The sequence below is a fragment of the Solea solea genome, chromosome 4 (assembly GCF_958295425.1).
Source record: "Solea solea chromosome 4, fSolSol10.1, whole genome shotgun sequence".
In the NCBI taxonomy this organism is placed as follows: domain Eukaryota; kingdom Metazoa; phylum Chordata; class Actinopteri; order Pleuronectiformes; family Soleidae; genus Solea; species Solea solea.
Window position 1 is genome coordinate 13,949,083 of NC_081137.1, and position 16,804 is coordinate 13,965,886.

Consider the following 16,804-nt stretch of genomic DNA (forward strand, 5'->3'; position numbering starts at 1 on the left):
GAATATTCTATAACTAGGTTCAATCACAATTTAATGACGTGTAGAATAACACAGAACCACTAGAGGTCACCCTCCAGTAGACTGCGCTTAGAGGATTCCACTCCTGTTCCCTGTTCACATCTTTGGCTTAAGGCTTCTACTGGAAGCTCATAAGTTCTACATGTGTTCCAACCCTAACCATATGTTGATGACTGTTTCTCAAACCTGGAAATGATGATGTTCTCAAATGTCTTGTTTTGTCCACAGACCAAAATGATTCAGTTTTAATGATTTCTTTGTATAAATAAAATAAAATTCATATTTAAGAAGCCGAAAAATCAGAAAGATTTTTAACTAAAACTGATTAATCAATTAGCAAAATAGATTATTCATTTAGTAATCAATCAATTAATTGCTGCAGCCTCAGTGATTAAGTTCAATACAATAATCAATATGTATGTAATTCTTTCCATGGGCAAGGGTTACAGACATTTTTTATAGCCTGGGAATTTTTACTTCCAACAAAGGTAGATGTTAGTGCTGTTTTAACATGCTATATGCTGGACATAAAGAGGAAGTCATAATTGCTGTCAAGCAATCAACTTGCAATGAATTTAATGTTTTATATTTAGAGTCACATTAAACTCCCGGAGGATATACAGATGTGCCGTTAACAAGACTGATTTATTATTATCTTTAAATGTCTAGCGTAAAAAATTATGTTGATTTGGCAGAAATTGAAGATGAAATAACTATACTTCATTTCTATCAGTGTAAAACCACATGATTGTATGAATTGTTGTTTTTCCATTTGCTCAGAATGAACCATTTGGGACTAAGATCTATCTAGAAACGCTAGGAACTGTCTGTTAACTCGCATAACTGTCCAATGGGTCAGGCTTCAAACTTGGCAGGTGACTGACTCGGTATCAAAACATGGGTTCTCAAACACACTTGGAAGGGAAGGGTAAAGTGAGCAGAGGTGGAAATTCTTTTAAAAAAAAAAAAGTAGCTTGTTTAAAATGTACTCTTTTTTTTAACAAGGTTGGGGTTCTGTCTCGTGTCGTGCAAAAATGACAACGGAATACAAATCTCACATTAATTATTTTTAATTAAAAGGAAAACCTTTAAAAATTAAAGTGCTGACAAAATAAAGTATGTAGACACATAAAGTATCAGACAAAATGGGTCAAAGGTCACCCAGGAACCTTAATTAGCCCATTCTCCTGTCACTGCCAAAGTTTCCAGTGGGATTTTTTTTAATTTTTTTAATACATTTTTAAAGTTTTCATTAAAAAGTTTCAGTTTTGTCATGATGCATCAAAAATAGAGGTTTGAATGGGTTTCAATGAGCACATTTTTGTGCGTAAGTGTGTTAGTGTGAGTATTTTAGTTAACATAAAAATAATAACAAAAAAAATACAAATGCGCAACCTGGCATAGATTTTTAACAATATGCATTAAAAAATGAAAAGCCAAAAACACAAAAATGTCTCTATGTGTGTTTAACGGTTAAGTAAATGTAAAATAACACATTTTGCAAATTACAAAAATGACTTTAAAATAGTGCAAGTACACAAAAAAAACCTACTCAGTTACAGTAACATGAGTAAATGTAATTCATTACTTTCCACTTCTGGAAGTGAGGAATACTCTGCTGCAACATGCAACTTCACCTATAAATGTTACCACATTTTTACAAACTGTACCTTTAAGTCTACATATACAAAGTTTTGTGAGGCTGAGATGATGCCAGAGAAAACACATTTGACATGGAACTAATCATAATTGGACATTTCCTCCAGAGGACTCCCAGTTGGCTTTTAACTGCCAGTTTCACTGCCTCTCTCAATTGGTTGACAAGTGAACCAGCTGGATATATCAGCTGGGAGCCTGGACGTGCTGTCTCACTTGAGTTCACAGTGCAGGAGGCATGGCAGGCTGGGGGATCTTCTTCCTTTCTCTGCTCAACTACAAGACGGAGAAGTATGTCATCGCAGAGAACAGGAGAATCGGAATATTGTTCCGACTCTATCAGCTGGCCGTGCTGGGATACATTATAGGGTGAGGTGGTGCGCTGCATGTCCACTGTTACCAACATGGCACAAAGTAGAGTGATTCACAGGTTAAAAATAGCGGAGGTTGTTGAAGAGTACTTTGTTGTGTGTGTGTAGTCTGTCGGGCTTGTTCGCTTTGGAAGAAACTTAAAAACAACTGGGGTTTTGTGTTCGGTGAATGAATTCATGTGTCAAACTAGTGTAAACAGTGCAGGTTTTGTTACCACACCCCTCAGTGTGTGAGGTCACTCGCATATATGACAAGTAAGAGACTGAGAGTGAAGTGGCATACAACACAGAGAGAGTATGAGGGTTAATATGAGTCGCCCGTTTGACCTCAAGTGTTTATTAAAGCTAAGATGTAAGATGACACACTCAGTGGCTGCTGCAGGGGTGGTTGTAAAAACGAAAGGGGGCCTGCTCATGTTCATGTTCTGCTTTTATTTCTATATCACATCGGAGAACTTTGGTTTCTGTGTGTGTGTTGTTTTAGTTCCCTCTGTAGAACCTTATGTCATTAGAAACACTACTTTTTTCCAGGACCAGTAGACCTCATGAAGACCAAAACCCAGTCCTGACGAAGCTGAATTGGAATTGTGGTTAGGTTAAGATTAGACATTAAGATTAGAGATTAGACAGACCTTGGTTGGGCTGCACAAAGTAATGGATGCCAACGCAGAGTCCTAACAAGGATAGAAGTAGATTAGAATTAATTATTTTTGCACACACAGCAATTGGTAGTTGTGAATTTGATCACTTATCTGTACCTGGGGAGCAATGGGCGATTAGGTGCCCTGTCAGCCCTTGACCCATCCTGGGATTTAAACCGGCAGCCCTCCAGTTACAAGCCCAGTTCCTCTCCTCTTGACCGTGAGCTGCACATAAATGTATTGTTAGCAACCTGTGTGTGTGTGTGGTGTGTGTATCTGTGTTGTGTGTGTGTGTGTGGAAACTGTAGTAGTTCCAAAATTAAAGTTATACAGTCATTATAGTTCCAGAGGAGCTGCATGAAATATCCTGCAATGGAGTCCAGGATATATTTACACATTAGCATTACTTCTGTCATCTGCCACATGCTGGTGAACACACTTAACGACAGTTAAAGTGTGTGTGTGTGTGTGTGTGTGTGTGTGTGTGTTCTTGTACGGGTCTCTTTGTGACGCCAAAAAAAAACAACAACTTATATACCACATGGGTCGAAGACATTTTGGGAAAGGGAGGACATTTTGGCTGGTATTCAAGTTCTTTCATCCCTTAAAGGGGCTTTTGTCATGTAAATATCTGGATATATTATATATTCACTTCAGTACATATACACAGTATATTTTACTTTATTATTAGTAGTAGTATTATTGTTGTTCATATTTTAATGTCTACTTTTATATTTTAAATGCATCTTGTTTCTCTACTTTCATTCTAGTTCTTGTACCTTTATTTCTAGTGGTTCAATACTTGACACTGATTTCTATATTGTGATCTGCTTTGTTTTTTCAATGGCTCGAGCAACTGTAGCAAACTGAATTTCCCTTAGGGATTAAGAAAGTATTCAGATTCTGATTTTGATTCTGATCCTGATCTCAGGTGGGTGTTTGTGGTGAAGAGAGGCTACCAGGAGAGAGAAGAAGCCATCCAGACCTCAGTCATCACCAAGCTCAAAGGTGTCACACTAACCAACAACTCCGAGACGGGGCTTCACCTCTGGAGCGCAGAGGACTATGTCATACCCCCAAACGTGAGCCTGCTATAACTATCTGTCCATGTATACATAAAGACGCACTCCAGTGTTTTTAAGACGATCCCAACATGCAGAGGACGTGTATTGATGGCAGAGAACACCCTCATTAGGCTCCTGTCCAGAGAGATTACGAGGCTATTGAGGTTCTGTCTTTGTGGATGGCGTCAGCCTCAGCGTCTGACTAAACAGATTTAACATTATTGGACTTCTCAGGAAGTGTAATTTATTTAACCTTTTGCTTCATGACCTTTTGCAGGGTGAGCAGGTGTTTTTCATCGTGACAAATTATGTCGAGACACCCAATCAGAGACTGGGGGTCTGTGCTGAGGTGTGTAATTTCATTTATTATTATTATTATTTTTTTATCCTTATATTTAAATAATTGTAGATTACATTCATAACACATTTCATGACCACAGTTCATTTTCATATCCTTCAGAGTTACAAGGTGCCAAGTGGACGATGTCTAAGTGACGATGACTGTGTTGAAGGGGAGGTTGTAACAGCCGGCCATGGTGAGGACCATGTTCTGTTTCATGTTCCATCTGCCATTCATCCAATTCTGTTTTTCTTTTCAAGTCGTACGCATGATCTTTGATTTAACAACATCCTCTAACACCATGGTTCTCAAACTGTGGTACGTGCACCTCTGGTGGCACATACACTTTCTCTGGTGGCTGCAGGAATATGAGAAATAAACTGTTCTATTGTAGAAAATGAAATAAATAACAAGAATTACAATAGATTAAATAATAGTTAGAGTGACCTTATCTCTCGCTCCACCCTCTTATGACATCATGATAATCGGGCTGTCATTTTGATTTCATGGCTGCAGAATATGCAAAAAATATTCAACGTTGAATCACTTTCCAAGATAACTTTTACTTTCGATATCTGGTTTAGGAATTACGGTACAGAGAAGCCAACGTCAAAAACATGTGACGTGCTGGTGAGTCTCGTCTGTGATTGGACGGTCGTTCCGCGGGAGTCCTGAGGGGCTACCGTAATGACAGTACATGGACACAAAGCTCTATTTCTCTGCTTTTTCAGATATAACAAACGGTTAAGGAGTTATGGTAATGAAAAGTATGCATGCCAAATGGTAACAGAATGGTTCATTTAATTTGGCTATACTAATATGTGAAGTAGAGGAGGAGGAGAGAGCGATTTTAACATATTTAAACTGTATTTTAACATTGGCGATAATGATGTTACTTCGAGATACCACTGCTTTTCCACATTTTAGACTTTTTACGTCTTGTACTATCCAGACATTCCACACGTATCTCAGTTCCCTCTTATTTTGGAATAAACTCTCTTCAAGGTCGACCTTGCCAAGAATCTTCTCTGTCTCCGTCAGGAATCAAGACTGGCGTCTGTTTAAACAGCACCGGGACCTGCGAGATTCACGCCTGGTGTCCAGTAGAATACAGCAGTCGCCCCACGTGAGAATCCCTCCTTTTTCTCCAGAAGGCCGCAAATGGGCGACTCTTGTGCTGATGTTGCATTCGCGCCGACTGCGACGCCTCGCAGGGGCCATGATGTTTCACGGGTTCTATTTATTGCTTATAGAATCTGTCAGCTCCACTTTTCCCCCCTCTCACACAGCTGCCTGTCTCCATCCCCCCCCCCCCCCCCCCCCAGAGAGCCTTTACTGAGCGAAGCAGAAAACTTCACCGTCTACATCAAGAACTTCATCAGGTTCCCAAAGTTTGAATTCTCCAAGTAAGTGGTGCTGATTGTCGGCATGTGTGTGTGTGTGTGTGTGGATTCAGAGGGTCGTGACATAAATCACCAAGAGGACGGAGGGGATATATGCTCCAGTGACTGCTTTAAATATTTTTAGGGTTCAGAGAGCGTTCTATTTATACCGGGCTGTGCAATGCACTCAGTGAGACAGTGAAACAGTCATCTGAGATGTCCTTGACAGTGGGCCTCGCATTGGACAGGTGTCAGATCAGATAGTGCAAGTCCAGGGAGCTGTGCTGCTCTCTCACTACTCCTCTGCTGTTTTCTGTCCCGGAGAGATGTCACTCGATTCATCAGTGATGATCTTATTTGAAGTACACACTCTTATGTATCCTCCTCCATCTTGGTGTGCTTTAACTTAATCGGTATTGGCAGCAAATATAAATACCCCGCCGCCCTTAATAAGTGTTACACGAAACATGAATTCTCTTCTCCCACTCTGAGGGTGCAAAGTGTTGTCTCTAGCGTGCACGTCTAAGGTTACAGTTAAATCAGAGTGTGTGTTAAGATGGAGCGAGGGATTTGTAAGGCTGAGCTATAACATAGTGAAAGAGCCAAATAGAAGAAAGAAGACAAAGACATTGAGAGAATTGTGTCTCCAACAGCTCGGGTCCCACTAGAGCTGAAACAATTAATCCATGAATCGATTATTAATCTATTACTAAATTAATCGACAACTACTTTTTCCGTGATTTAAATCAAGATTTCTGATTGTTTAAGCCTTCTAAATGTGAGTATTTTCTTCATTTCTTTGCTCTGGATAACAAAGAAATCATTAAAAGTTAATCATTTTGACATTGAAGACATTTGAGAACATCATCATTTCCAGGTTTGACGAACACCGATCAACATTTTTTAAGGTTTTCTTATATTTACGGACGATTAGTCGATAAATAATAAATAAGCGTTAGTTGCAGCCCTAGGTCACACATTAAAGGGCAAAAGACACCGTTCCTGTCCCTCGTTGTTCCTGTTTAGTGACCTACAGACACAGCAGCCTGACAAATGTGAAGAATGCAGGTACTTCTGTGTCAAAATAAGCAAACTTGTGTGTGGGAAACACAACAGATACCCGGTGAACGCTGTTGTCTTTATTGTTTTGGATACAAAGTAAAGGCAGTTGCTTTGTTCTGTGAACTGAGTTGCCTCTGCCAAAACACAGTTGGTGTCATTTTTCTATCACCATTACAGTATGCAGTCAGTTTGATCATCGAGACAACAGAAAAGCTGTCTCTTCTCACTGTAACATATCCAAAGATTTTCATTCTTAATCGCAGTTGTATAGCGTTTTAAAGATTCAGATTTACAACTGTCTAATTCAACATTGCAAATTTTTTGTTCGTGTATAAGAGTGTTTTTTTTACAAATAAAACTTTTTAATGTTTATAATTTTTTTATTTTAACATGCAGTAAATTGTTAATAACTTACTCACAGGACATTTTTCTGTCCATTTAATGATCAGAGTAAGCAAAAACCAGATAGATAGACATTTTGAGGCTTAGGTGTTAAAGGGTTAAGTCCATACAGTACAGTATAAGTGGCACTGATGTCCCATCTAATCACATGATTAGTCTATTTAGGTTACGGGTGGGTCAAAATATTGATCTGGTGATATAGCATAGTCCTTCCTTGTGCAATACAACAATCGATATGCCAGGGCAAATATTATCGTGATATATCGCTATACGATTGTCTTGCAATATGTTGATTATCACATAATCATTGTATCGTGATATTATTGGTATCGTGACCCACGTATTGCATCATGTGATTCCCACCCCTACTTTAAGCGTCTGCCATCATTGTATTTTCTCACGTGTGCCCTAGTGACGGCTGCTGAGTCAAAACACGTACGTTTTTTTTACTTTAAGATCACCATGTATTCATTAAAGAAGCTGTGGAGCACATTTTTTTTAAACCTATGAGCAGTGAGTTCACACAATCACAAAGCCTATCAGCTGCACATGACTCAGCAGTGTTTTGTTTATGTGCAGCCCACAACATTCTTGTGCTCCACACAGAGTGACGCATTCCACGTCATGACTGAACGAGGATGGAGCACTAGTAAAGCAAGACAGCTGCAGACAGTTGCTTTACAGACTGTCAAGCCCTTCGAGGTGAACGGTGTTTGTGATATTGTGGCTATACACATTTAACACAGATCATTTAGGCTGAGGATGTCCATATAAGGAGGTGTGTATTATTCCCACTGCAATTTACCAAGGGTGCACCTGTGGTACAGATCTGTGCCACGTGAGCATTAAGGATTAAATGACATATTGATTATGGTGTATCAAAACTAAAGCTAAAGCTAGGCTTCTTCACTCCAACTTTTCTGCCACTAATGTGGTGGCTTATGGTCATTTAATTTTCATGAACACAACTGATCAGTATGTCAAAAAGCTGGATACTGAATATCTTTATAGAAAATCACATTCATCACTGTGTTCCGTAAGCCAAAGTTTAATGCCCGTCTTTGTACGTCAGAAGACTGTCACCTTCCATATACAAAAAAACTGCTCCTCTTGCACCTCTGTGAACTCTTGGTTCGTAATCAAACGCACTGTGCTCTTTGTTTAAAGTACTTGTACTCGTTTAAAGTAAGAACAATCTGGGTTTAGGAAGTGGAACATTCACCATGGCAACGTGCATAAACTCAAAGATGCATGTCGTCCAATTTGAAAGTATAAAAATATGCTGTTTGTGCGATATATAGTTGATGTCCTGTCACTGTACTTCTGTTTATAATTGTGCACCAATTTAGTTGCACATTTCAAACTTAAATGTATATATTTGGTTATACACGGTTCACTTATTATTGGTTAAATTACTTTTTCTAATACTGTTCCAATGCTGAATATTAATATATAACTTTACAATACTTTTTTACACTGTATATTGGTACTTATTTATTCCAGTTCTTCTATATTTGACAGAGATGTAAATATTTTATTGTATACAATCTCTATTCGTTTGATTAATAATTCATATTTTTAGTTAACATCGTGCTATATGTATGTTAGATTCACAATATAGGCTTTTCTGTTCTTGGTTGGAGTAGCTGTAAGAAAAGCAGTTTTTCTGATTCTGAAAGACATTTTTTCACATCTTGTTCTCTTAGGTCAAACGTCCTTGAAACTTCAGATGACAGCTACCTGAAGAGGTGCTCATACGACACAGAGAAACATCCTTACTGTCCTATCTTCCGCCTGGGAGACGTAGTCAGCTGGACTGGACATGACTTTCAGGACATGGCTGTTAAGGTACAAAGTGTCAACAATGTGTGTGTGTCTGTGGTAATGATTTCACTGAATGGATAAACGAAGATGGAGGTGAAGGAAAAATAAATATTAAACGTTATAGGATGCAGTAATGCAATATTACAACTACACCAAAGAAGAATCGTTTCACCTCCTGAGATAATAAGCCACAATAAAGCTTTGGCTTCAAGTGATTAGTCAAAATAATAAGGGACTGATACACTATTGAACCTAAAAAAACCTATTATTGACACAAATTATGTATATAATTTGTAAATCAGATGATAAGGATTATAAAATGCTGTTAGAAGTGGAGAAAGACAAACTGTTCTGCAACCTCATACTCACAAACATTTATCACCCGTCTCTCTTTCCCTCTCAGTGCTTCTTCTTAACATGCCATAACAAACACATGCCATTTATGGGGATGCTGTTCTGTGGCGGCGCTGCAGTGTCACACATGTTTTATGTCCTTTAAACATCTTGTATGATCTACTGGTTTGAAAAATGCTTGTGAAGTCCAGAAAGATACTATCTGAAAAACAATAAAACCAGTCAATTAAAATGTTGTAATTTACTGAACATTATGAGGTGTATTCCGCTGTATTTAAATGAATCCCATCTGGACAACATTGTTGTCATATTAACAGTGCAGTGCAGTGCAGTGTCTTTTGATGTTTGATGTTGCAATGTGGATAATGTCCTAAAATTACTGATATAAAGCATACTGAAATTAAAGTACAAAAAAAAACAAAAAACACAGCAAAAAGGTTTTTTCAAACATATAATAAGAGAGTTTAATGTTATGGCAGTTTTAACCCTTTAACACAGTGCGTATTGAAGACGACACGTTTGTGCACTTTGCATTACCGTAGTTACACGACGGTTTGTGCTATCGGGAAAAAAATAGTTTTTTGAAAAGCTGAGTCAACATGGTGGTTATTACAATAATTTCACTTGCACCGTCGCAGGACGCCGGCAAGAGAGGAGAGAGTTGGAAAAACGCCTGTACATAGTTTGCATTCTTTGGCCTGTTTTTGGACATTGAGACCTAGACTCAAACAAATGTTATTTTAAATATGTTATACTGTTCAAATTTAAGTAAAATCTGGTGTTCGTGTACAACTACAATGTTGTTTCTAAATAAAAGGTTTTGTTTTTCATCATTTTAAATTGTTAAAAGACTATTTAAACATGCAAGTATAAATAATCACCAGATACTGAAAGTTATTCTGCAAAAAATAGGCAAAAGCACTTACTCTAACAGTCCGACACTTTTTCCAAAACACACTCCCAAGCATTATGGAGATACAAGCCAATGAATAAAGACAACAGAAATCGGTTTGCCTAACGACAACTGTAAAATTGCTCTTACCTCTGATGTTTATCCATGAAAAGTTGATTTTTCAGTCAAAACAAAACGGACTTCCTGTGTTACATTCAAAACATTCCGGGTGGTACAAAGGCAGCAGCAATTAGCGTTAGATCCGGGTGTTTTGCTGCTTCTCATTGGCTAACAAAGCTGTCAATCAAATCTTCGACAACAGCGCCCTTCTATTGGCTGTAAGAAAGCCAATGAGATGTCGATCATACAGGCCAGCAAAGAGAGACACAGCTCAATTGAGCCATCTGGTGTTTGTTTTTGGAATGGAATATACATAGAATTCTGCATTCAAATCCATAAACGGTTTTATTGAACACTAATAATAGAAAGTGAAACAAGTAGTTTAATACATGAGAAAATACAAATGGCTCAGATGTTGCCAAAATGTGCCAAATGAGACCTCGCCTATACTTTCTGTACTAAAACCTTTCTAATTTTGTTTTGCTTCACTTGATCAAAGTCAGACTTTGCAGAGATGATGCTCACATGTTGATAGAAGTTTAGAGTTGCAGTGCAGTGTTCCATTTACTATGATACCCAAAGTATTCAAATAGACCTTGTGGGTGCGGCGATATACTCATTTCATTATGAGTGTGCAATTTTCAAGCAGAGACCTACAAAATAGGCTTAGGGCTTTAGCAAAAAAAAAAAAAAAGACTCCAGACTCTTTAGAAAACATGTACATTTATTTGTTATGTTTGGTTGTGTATAAGTGATTCATTTCATTCATTAGTATAGTGATTATTTCTCTGAAAAGTGTCTTTTGTCCTTTAGGGTGGGTCTGTGGGTGTCCTCATTGAGTGGAACTGTAACCTGGATAAGGACTCTTCACAGTGTAACCCACAGTACAGCTTCACTCGCTTAGACATGAACATGAACAACTCAGTCACATCAGGATACAACTTCAGGTACGTCCACTCACGCCGCCGCCCGGCTCACCTGTCTCGTTTTCATCTTTTACTCATAAACCCATTGTTTTCCTCTGTGACTCCAGATATGCCAGGTACTACAAGGATCAAAACGGTGAAACCTATCGCACTTTGTACAAAGTGTATGGAATTCGCTTCGATATAATGATAAATGGCCAGGTACTGCGGTGATCTGAACACTTTGTTTCCAGGTTAAGTATGTGATTCCGGCTATAGACTTGCAGTGAATGTCTGTTATTGTTTTGCAGGCTGGAAAATTCAATATTGTTCCCACAATAATTGCCATAGGTTCTGGTCTTGCTCTGCTGGGTGCAGTGAGTAATTTACTGAAATACTATGTTCATGTTAATATGATAAAAGGTGTGTGATTACGTCAGTGACTTAAAGCTGCAGTAGGCAGGATTGATAGAAAGATGGGTGATTGCTGAGTCTTATCTATAGGTAGTAAAAATACTTTCACAATGTTGTGCTCTGACCTCTTTTTATCACATAAAAACATGGACAGACACTTATTTCATATGTTACAAATGACCTCAGGCAATCTCTCTATCTCTGAAACCCATTGACAGATGTTTTATTGTGCTTAGTGTCAGACTTTTGTTTAGTTTTTTTGTTTTTTTTGGAAAAACTGCTGAAGAGTTGCAGTCCTTCTTCAAAAGGAACCTGTAAGCAGAGTAGTTGGACTGAAATACACCAGACTCTGTTAAATATTGAGATTTTAGGCATTTCCTTGTTAAATGTTGGAGATTAACGCACATTTTGAGGATTTTTAAGTTTATGTTAATTGACCTACAGTTCGGCATTGTTTGCTTTGATTCTTGTGTCGCATGTCGCGCTCATGCCTCTTCCTTTGACGGCACTCTGACCACTCTGATCAGTGGCCAGCAGTCTGACGATGTCACGCATAGTATCGGCTCAACACGTTTGGAATCTCGCCAGAGCAGGTACTAAAAAAAGTAACAGGTACTAGGTACTATCGCTGATGGAAAAGCAAAGTAACTGTGAAGTGGAAAAGTGGCATAAGTCTCCCATGATAAGTAAGAATTTGCGATAGATCAAAACGCCCCCAAAATCCTGCTTACTGTACCTTTAAGTTTGAAAAATGTTATATCATAGCATCATTAGAGGATGATCAGTGATAAAAGGGCTCAGCAGTGGCTGAAAATCCATGTGTTTTTTCTTCTTTCAGGGAGCCTTTGCATGTGATATGATATTACTGTACATGATGAACACAAGCTCCTTCTACCGAGAGAGGAAATTTGAAATCATCAATTTTAAGTATGACACACTTTATTATTCATGCTTTTATTTAAAAAAAAAAAAAAAAAAAAAATATATATATATATATATCAACATCACATTTGCTGCCATAACATTCTCTTATTGTATGTACCAGGAATGAAAGGACCAAAAACAAGGACAGCAAGGCTGGAACCCGGGAGAGGAAATCCAGGAAAGCAGGTGCAGAGAAAGGGGCCGGCAACTCGGTCAAAATATCAGAGGAACGTGAAGATGTGGAGGGATCTCATCCCACTGCAGAGGACAAACGGGGTCCCACCATTCCACGCAACACAGGACAGCGATACCCTTCCCTTCTCTCCCCTCACGCTGCAGAGCCAAGGCATCATATCACTTTCTCACCAAACAGTTAAACACGTGGACAGAGGAGGACAAACCGCCTGCAGTGGTCCTGTTTATGCTGCAGGAGGTTAAACTGAAGAAAAACAAACAAAACAAAAAAAAACTCAGATGAATGTCCACGTCTCCAACCACGTCTCATCTACTGGCATGCTGACAAGTTTAGGAGATGCTTGGCTTGACTGGAAACGGGGTGGGTCAATGAAATGTCAGTGTTCTGCTTGGTGCAAATGGGTCAGGACACTCATTTAAAGATAAACAGATTTCAGGTGGAGATCGGGAACCAAAGGTTTAAAGTTAGGTTTACAAAAGGGCCATAATTGATAATATGACAAACTACCAAATACAGTATATCCCAATTCAAATGGAAAGAAATAATATACTTTGGACTTAAGCATCCATCTATTTACACATCACATCCTGCCTGCAGGCACACACGGTTGGTGTAGTGGTTAGCACTGTTGGCTTTGCAGCAAGAAGACTTGGGTTTGAAACCTGGTTGGAACAAGGGCCGCTCGCATAGAGTTTGCATGTTCTCCCCCTGTGCGTGCGTGGGTTTCCTCCCACTGTCCAAAAACATGCAGATCTGGGGATTAGGTGAATTGGACACTCTATTGGACTGTATGTGTGAGTGGATGAGTGGTTTCTGTGTGGCCCTGTGATTGAGTGGATGTTGTTTGTCTCTATGTGGCCCTGTGATGGACTGGTGATCTGTCCAGGGTGTACCCCACCTATCGCCCTACATCAGCTGAGATTGACCCTCATGTGGAGGATAAAACGGTAGCAAATGGATGGATGGATCCTGCCTGCATGGGTAATGCACACTGCTCGGCCCCAAGAAAGTCTCAGTTGGACATTTACCTTAGATGCATTTGTCATTGTATTGCTTCGATAAGCTTAGATCTAACACTAATGGGAGAACTTGACAGCTCATGCTACCCGAGTCATTCTTCCTCAATTTGAGCCTGATGAATTTTGGCAATGTCATTTTTTATTGTGCCCCAAAATAAACTGGTTGTTCAGTATATTTATGGTTAATCAGCTTACTAATTCTTTGGGGGAGGCACATAACGTTGCTGAACATCAGGCCTGACCTGCTGAAGCAACCCCATATCATAACGCTGCCCCCCACAGGCTTGTATAGAAGCCACTAAGGGCAATATTGGGAGTATGTTACTTTTTTTGGACCTGGCAAATGTCTTGGTTCTTATCATTGTCACTCTCGTCATTAAAATTACAGCAGGAAATAACTGGTCATAATTAGGCCTACAATTAACAATTATTTTAATAGATGAATCTGTTATTTTCTCGCTTAATGTGAGAAAATGTCTCGGTGTTTCTCAAATCTTACTCTGTCCACAAACAAAAATGATTCAGTTTTAAGGATTTATTTGTTATATGGAGTAGCAATACCAGAAAATATTCACTTTTAAGAAGCAAACAAATCTGAAAGCTTGTTATAATTATTGAAAAAGCCCACAAACTGATTAATAAAATAGTATTCATTTAGTCAATTCATTAATCGTTGAAGCCCTAGTCATAAGTCAAAAGTTGTCATGTTATTTTACACCAGGTACCCCCTTAAGTCAGTGTTAGAGAAATAATTATGTAAGAAATTGTTCAAACTATTTCAATGCACTCTATGTAAAAATGTCTATTGTCTTAATCGTCGAAAGGACGCGGCATGTAACTGTGTTTCAACAGACCTGATCATTCTGTTAATCACTGCTCATGCAATGTTTCCTGATGTGCTGTTTGTGAATTGTGCCGATTACCTGACGTCGTGTTGTGTTGTGACACAATCGTCTTCACAACCTTGTTCTCTTATGAAGCTGACAGACGATTGTGTCATGTGACATCGGTCTTCACTGGTGATGTGCTGATTGTTAGTGAATGGACATTGAAATGCAAAGACTCCTGTTCCTGTTTGTATTTATTGAATATTCTTTATTGTTGGAAACAAATGTATTTGTCATGTCTCATTTCATTTAGTGATACTGCCTAACAAATCTATACAAGCAACTTGTACAGAGGCATTAATTCAAATCAGTTATCACATTTATAATTCTATTATCTGACCTCAGTATTGTACATGAAAAGTAAAGCAAAACAGTGTTAAAGTGTTATACGTTAAGATCCGTTACACAACAACCTAAATTTAATAACCATGGCTTTTACTGTGGAGTGGATGACTCTGTATATAGAGTAAAAACAATAGTTTTCTGTAGGTTCACAGTTACAGATTAGCATGAAGAAAAGTGAGACCGTTTATCCTGCATATCCTACAGTAGATCAACAGACCTTCACTAATGCCTTATCTACAGCAGGACAGACAATTTTAACTGTTTAGGATTAGACAGAAATAAGTCAGGGTTATTCATGTTAAATCACTTTAGTATACATGCACCATTCCATAAAGGAAAGTCCAGAACAGGACGTAGGTAAAAAGACCTCCGACGAGGCCTCCGGTGAAGAGCAGCCTCCGCGATTTGAAGCATTTGTTCCACCGCCGTCCTGCCTTCAGAATGAGCAGCAGAGAGAGGAGAAATGAGGCGAGGAAATAAAAAATGAAGCCATAGAGTCCTGTCAGCCCCAGGATGCCAGCTGTTGCTCCAGACAGAGCAGACACAGAGGTGCGGCAGTAGTCCAGCACGGCGGCGTTCCCCCTCACAGCCACTTCACTGATGAAATGTGGTCCCTCTCGCTTGGCGATGACTCCGGCCATGTTGGCTCTGGTCTGCGATCACAGAAAGATTCTGTTGCTACTGTAACAGGGTAGATCAGGCATGACTGTAAGTACAACAGCAGTCACTACTATACAGTTACGACACAATTGCATCATTTTACGCTGTACTACCCCACATTTTGATATGTTAAATGTTCAATAAATACTATGGAGAGCAGTTCATTTTGAAGGGAAAACACATACATAACTCTAATAGAGTACTATAGATTTAATTACGCATAAGACATTTATGAGTAAAACAAACCACCGTTAGAAACACACTGCTTTCACGTCACTATATTAGTAACAATTAATCCAATGTCATGACATGTCACCTACAGGGGCCTGGGACTATTTTCTTGTTATCTTTCATCTATCACACTTAATATGGCATCTTCTGTGGACAGTCACAATAGAAATTCACATTCAAAACGTCATACAGTAAAATGCAACAAGTACTGCAATATAATACAAAACATTTGCTTAATAAAGCTGTCAATGTCCATTGGTAGGTGTTAGCTTAGCTGCTGACCACAATTGAATACATTTCGCTAATAAATAAAAACAAACGCAGCCACACATAACAACAGACAGAAACACAAACAGCTACAGCACTGTGTCAACGTAGCCTGACTATTAAACTAAAACAAACAGCGCAATGCTGCATGTAATAATGTGATTGCACATTAATGCTGACGCTACCCTGCTAGCACCGTTAGCTCCGCTGGAGACTCGCCGACTGGGAATGACAGCTATGCTTACCGGAGATAAACGCGGAGATTCGTCACTTTCTCACAACAAGGTCACAAACACATAATCTGTGCGAGACTCTTCACAAACTGCTGGGTGGATTTTAGGAGATGTGAGCCGGTGTAACGAAGAAACAGCACATTTATTCTCACTCTGACGACAATCCAGAGCAAAAATCGGCCATATTCATCCGCAGTGCATTATGGGAGCAGGGCAAAGAGGCTACAACAGCGTGGTGCGTTCCATGTTCGTCAAAGCGTAGGAATTTCCAAATGATGGTTAACGTGTCACTGAGGCTCTACGTTGTACCGTACTAACATTTATTGTTTCACCTTAATAAGTACAGCAATAGTATTTACATGTACACAAGTCTAAATATGTAGTATAAAAAGTACAAATATAAACAAAAAAATGTATCAAGTGCAACAGGTACACAAAGAAAAAAAAGTATTTTTTTCAATTTACAGGCAAGTATGTTAAGATAAAGGAACATTATATCCAAAAATATATACCTAAACAAAAGCTAAAATAAATAAACACAACATAACTTATGTTCACCTCAGTTCCTTAAAGTAATTTGCCATTGTTTACCACGCT

The 16,804-nt window shown here is 38.8% G+C and overlaps 2 protein-coding genes and 1 long non-coding RNA gene across 7 annotated transcripts; 1 reads left to right on the forward strand and 2 right to left on the reverse strand.

The window, feature by feature from the left end:
- Positions 1–1,072: 1,072 nt before the first annotated feature.
- On the reverse strand, positions 1,073–10,349 carry LOC131458917 (uncharacterized). 3 transcript variants are annotated; one of them, XR_009240155.1, is made up of 5 exons: positions 10,157–10,207; positions 9,130–9,316; positions 2,804–2,911; positions 2,678–2,719; positions 1,073–1,950 (listed from the first exon to the last, which is right to left on the reverse strand). It is a non-coding gene; the product is annotated as an uncharacterized LOC131458917 (long non-coding RNA). The 3 variants fall into 3 exon arrangements; XR_009240154.1 differs by lacking the exon at positions 9,130–9,316 and having other exon boundaries at positions 10,157–10,349; XR_009240156.1 differs by lacking the exons at positions 9,130–9,316; positions 10,157–10,207 and adding an exon at positions 10,041–10,140.
- On the forward strand, positions 1,913–14,696 carry p2rx5 (purinergic receptor P2X, ligand-gated ion channel, 5). 2 transcript variants are annotated; one of them, XR_009240153.1, is made up of 13 exons: positions 1,913–2,043; positions 3,618–3,768; positions 4,028–4,099; positions 4,211–4,286; positions 5,132–5,216; positions 5,416–5,496; positions 8,643–8,784; positions 10,940–11,073; positions 11,160–11,253; positions 11,343–11,408; positions 12,284–12,372; positions 12,491–13,765; positions 13,796–14,696. XR_009240153.1 is itself a non-coding variant. In XM_058628262.1 (12 exons), the coding sequence occupies exons 1-12, from the start codon at positions 1,913–1,915 to the stop codon at positions 12,744–12,746; spliced, it is 1,377 nt and encodes a 458-aa protein (XP_058484245.1). In that variant the 3' UTR covers positions 12,747–14,696. The 2 variants fall into 2 exon arrangements, 1 of the variants encoding a protein (XP_058484245.1); XM_058628262.1 differs by having other exon boundaries at positions 12,491–14,696.
- Positions 14,648–16,415, reverse strand: emc6 (ER membrane protein complex subunit 6). 2 transcript variants are annotated; one of them, XM_058628271.1, is made up of 2 exons: positions 16,220–16,415; positions 14,648–15,469 (listed from the first exon to the last, which is right to left on the reverse strand). In XM_058628271.1, exon 2 carries the CDS (start codon positions 15,455–15,457, stop codon positions 15,125–15,127), a length of 333 nt encoding a protein of 110 aa, XP_058484254.1. In that variant the 5' UTR covers positions 15,458–15,469; positions 16,220–16,415; the 3' UTR covers positions 14,648–15,124. The 2 variants fall into 2 exon arrangements, with proteins under 2 accessions (XP_058484254.1, XP_058484253.1); XM_058628270.1 differs by having other exon boundaries at positions 14,648–15,497; positions 16,220–16,413.
- Between the last annotated feature and the right edge of the window lie 389 nt (positions 16,416–16,804).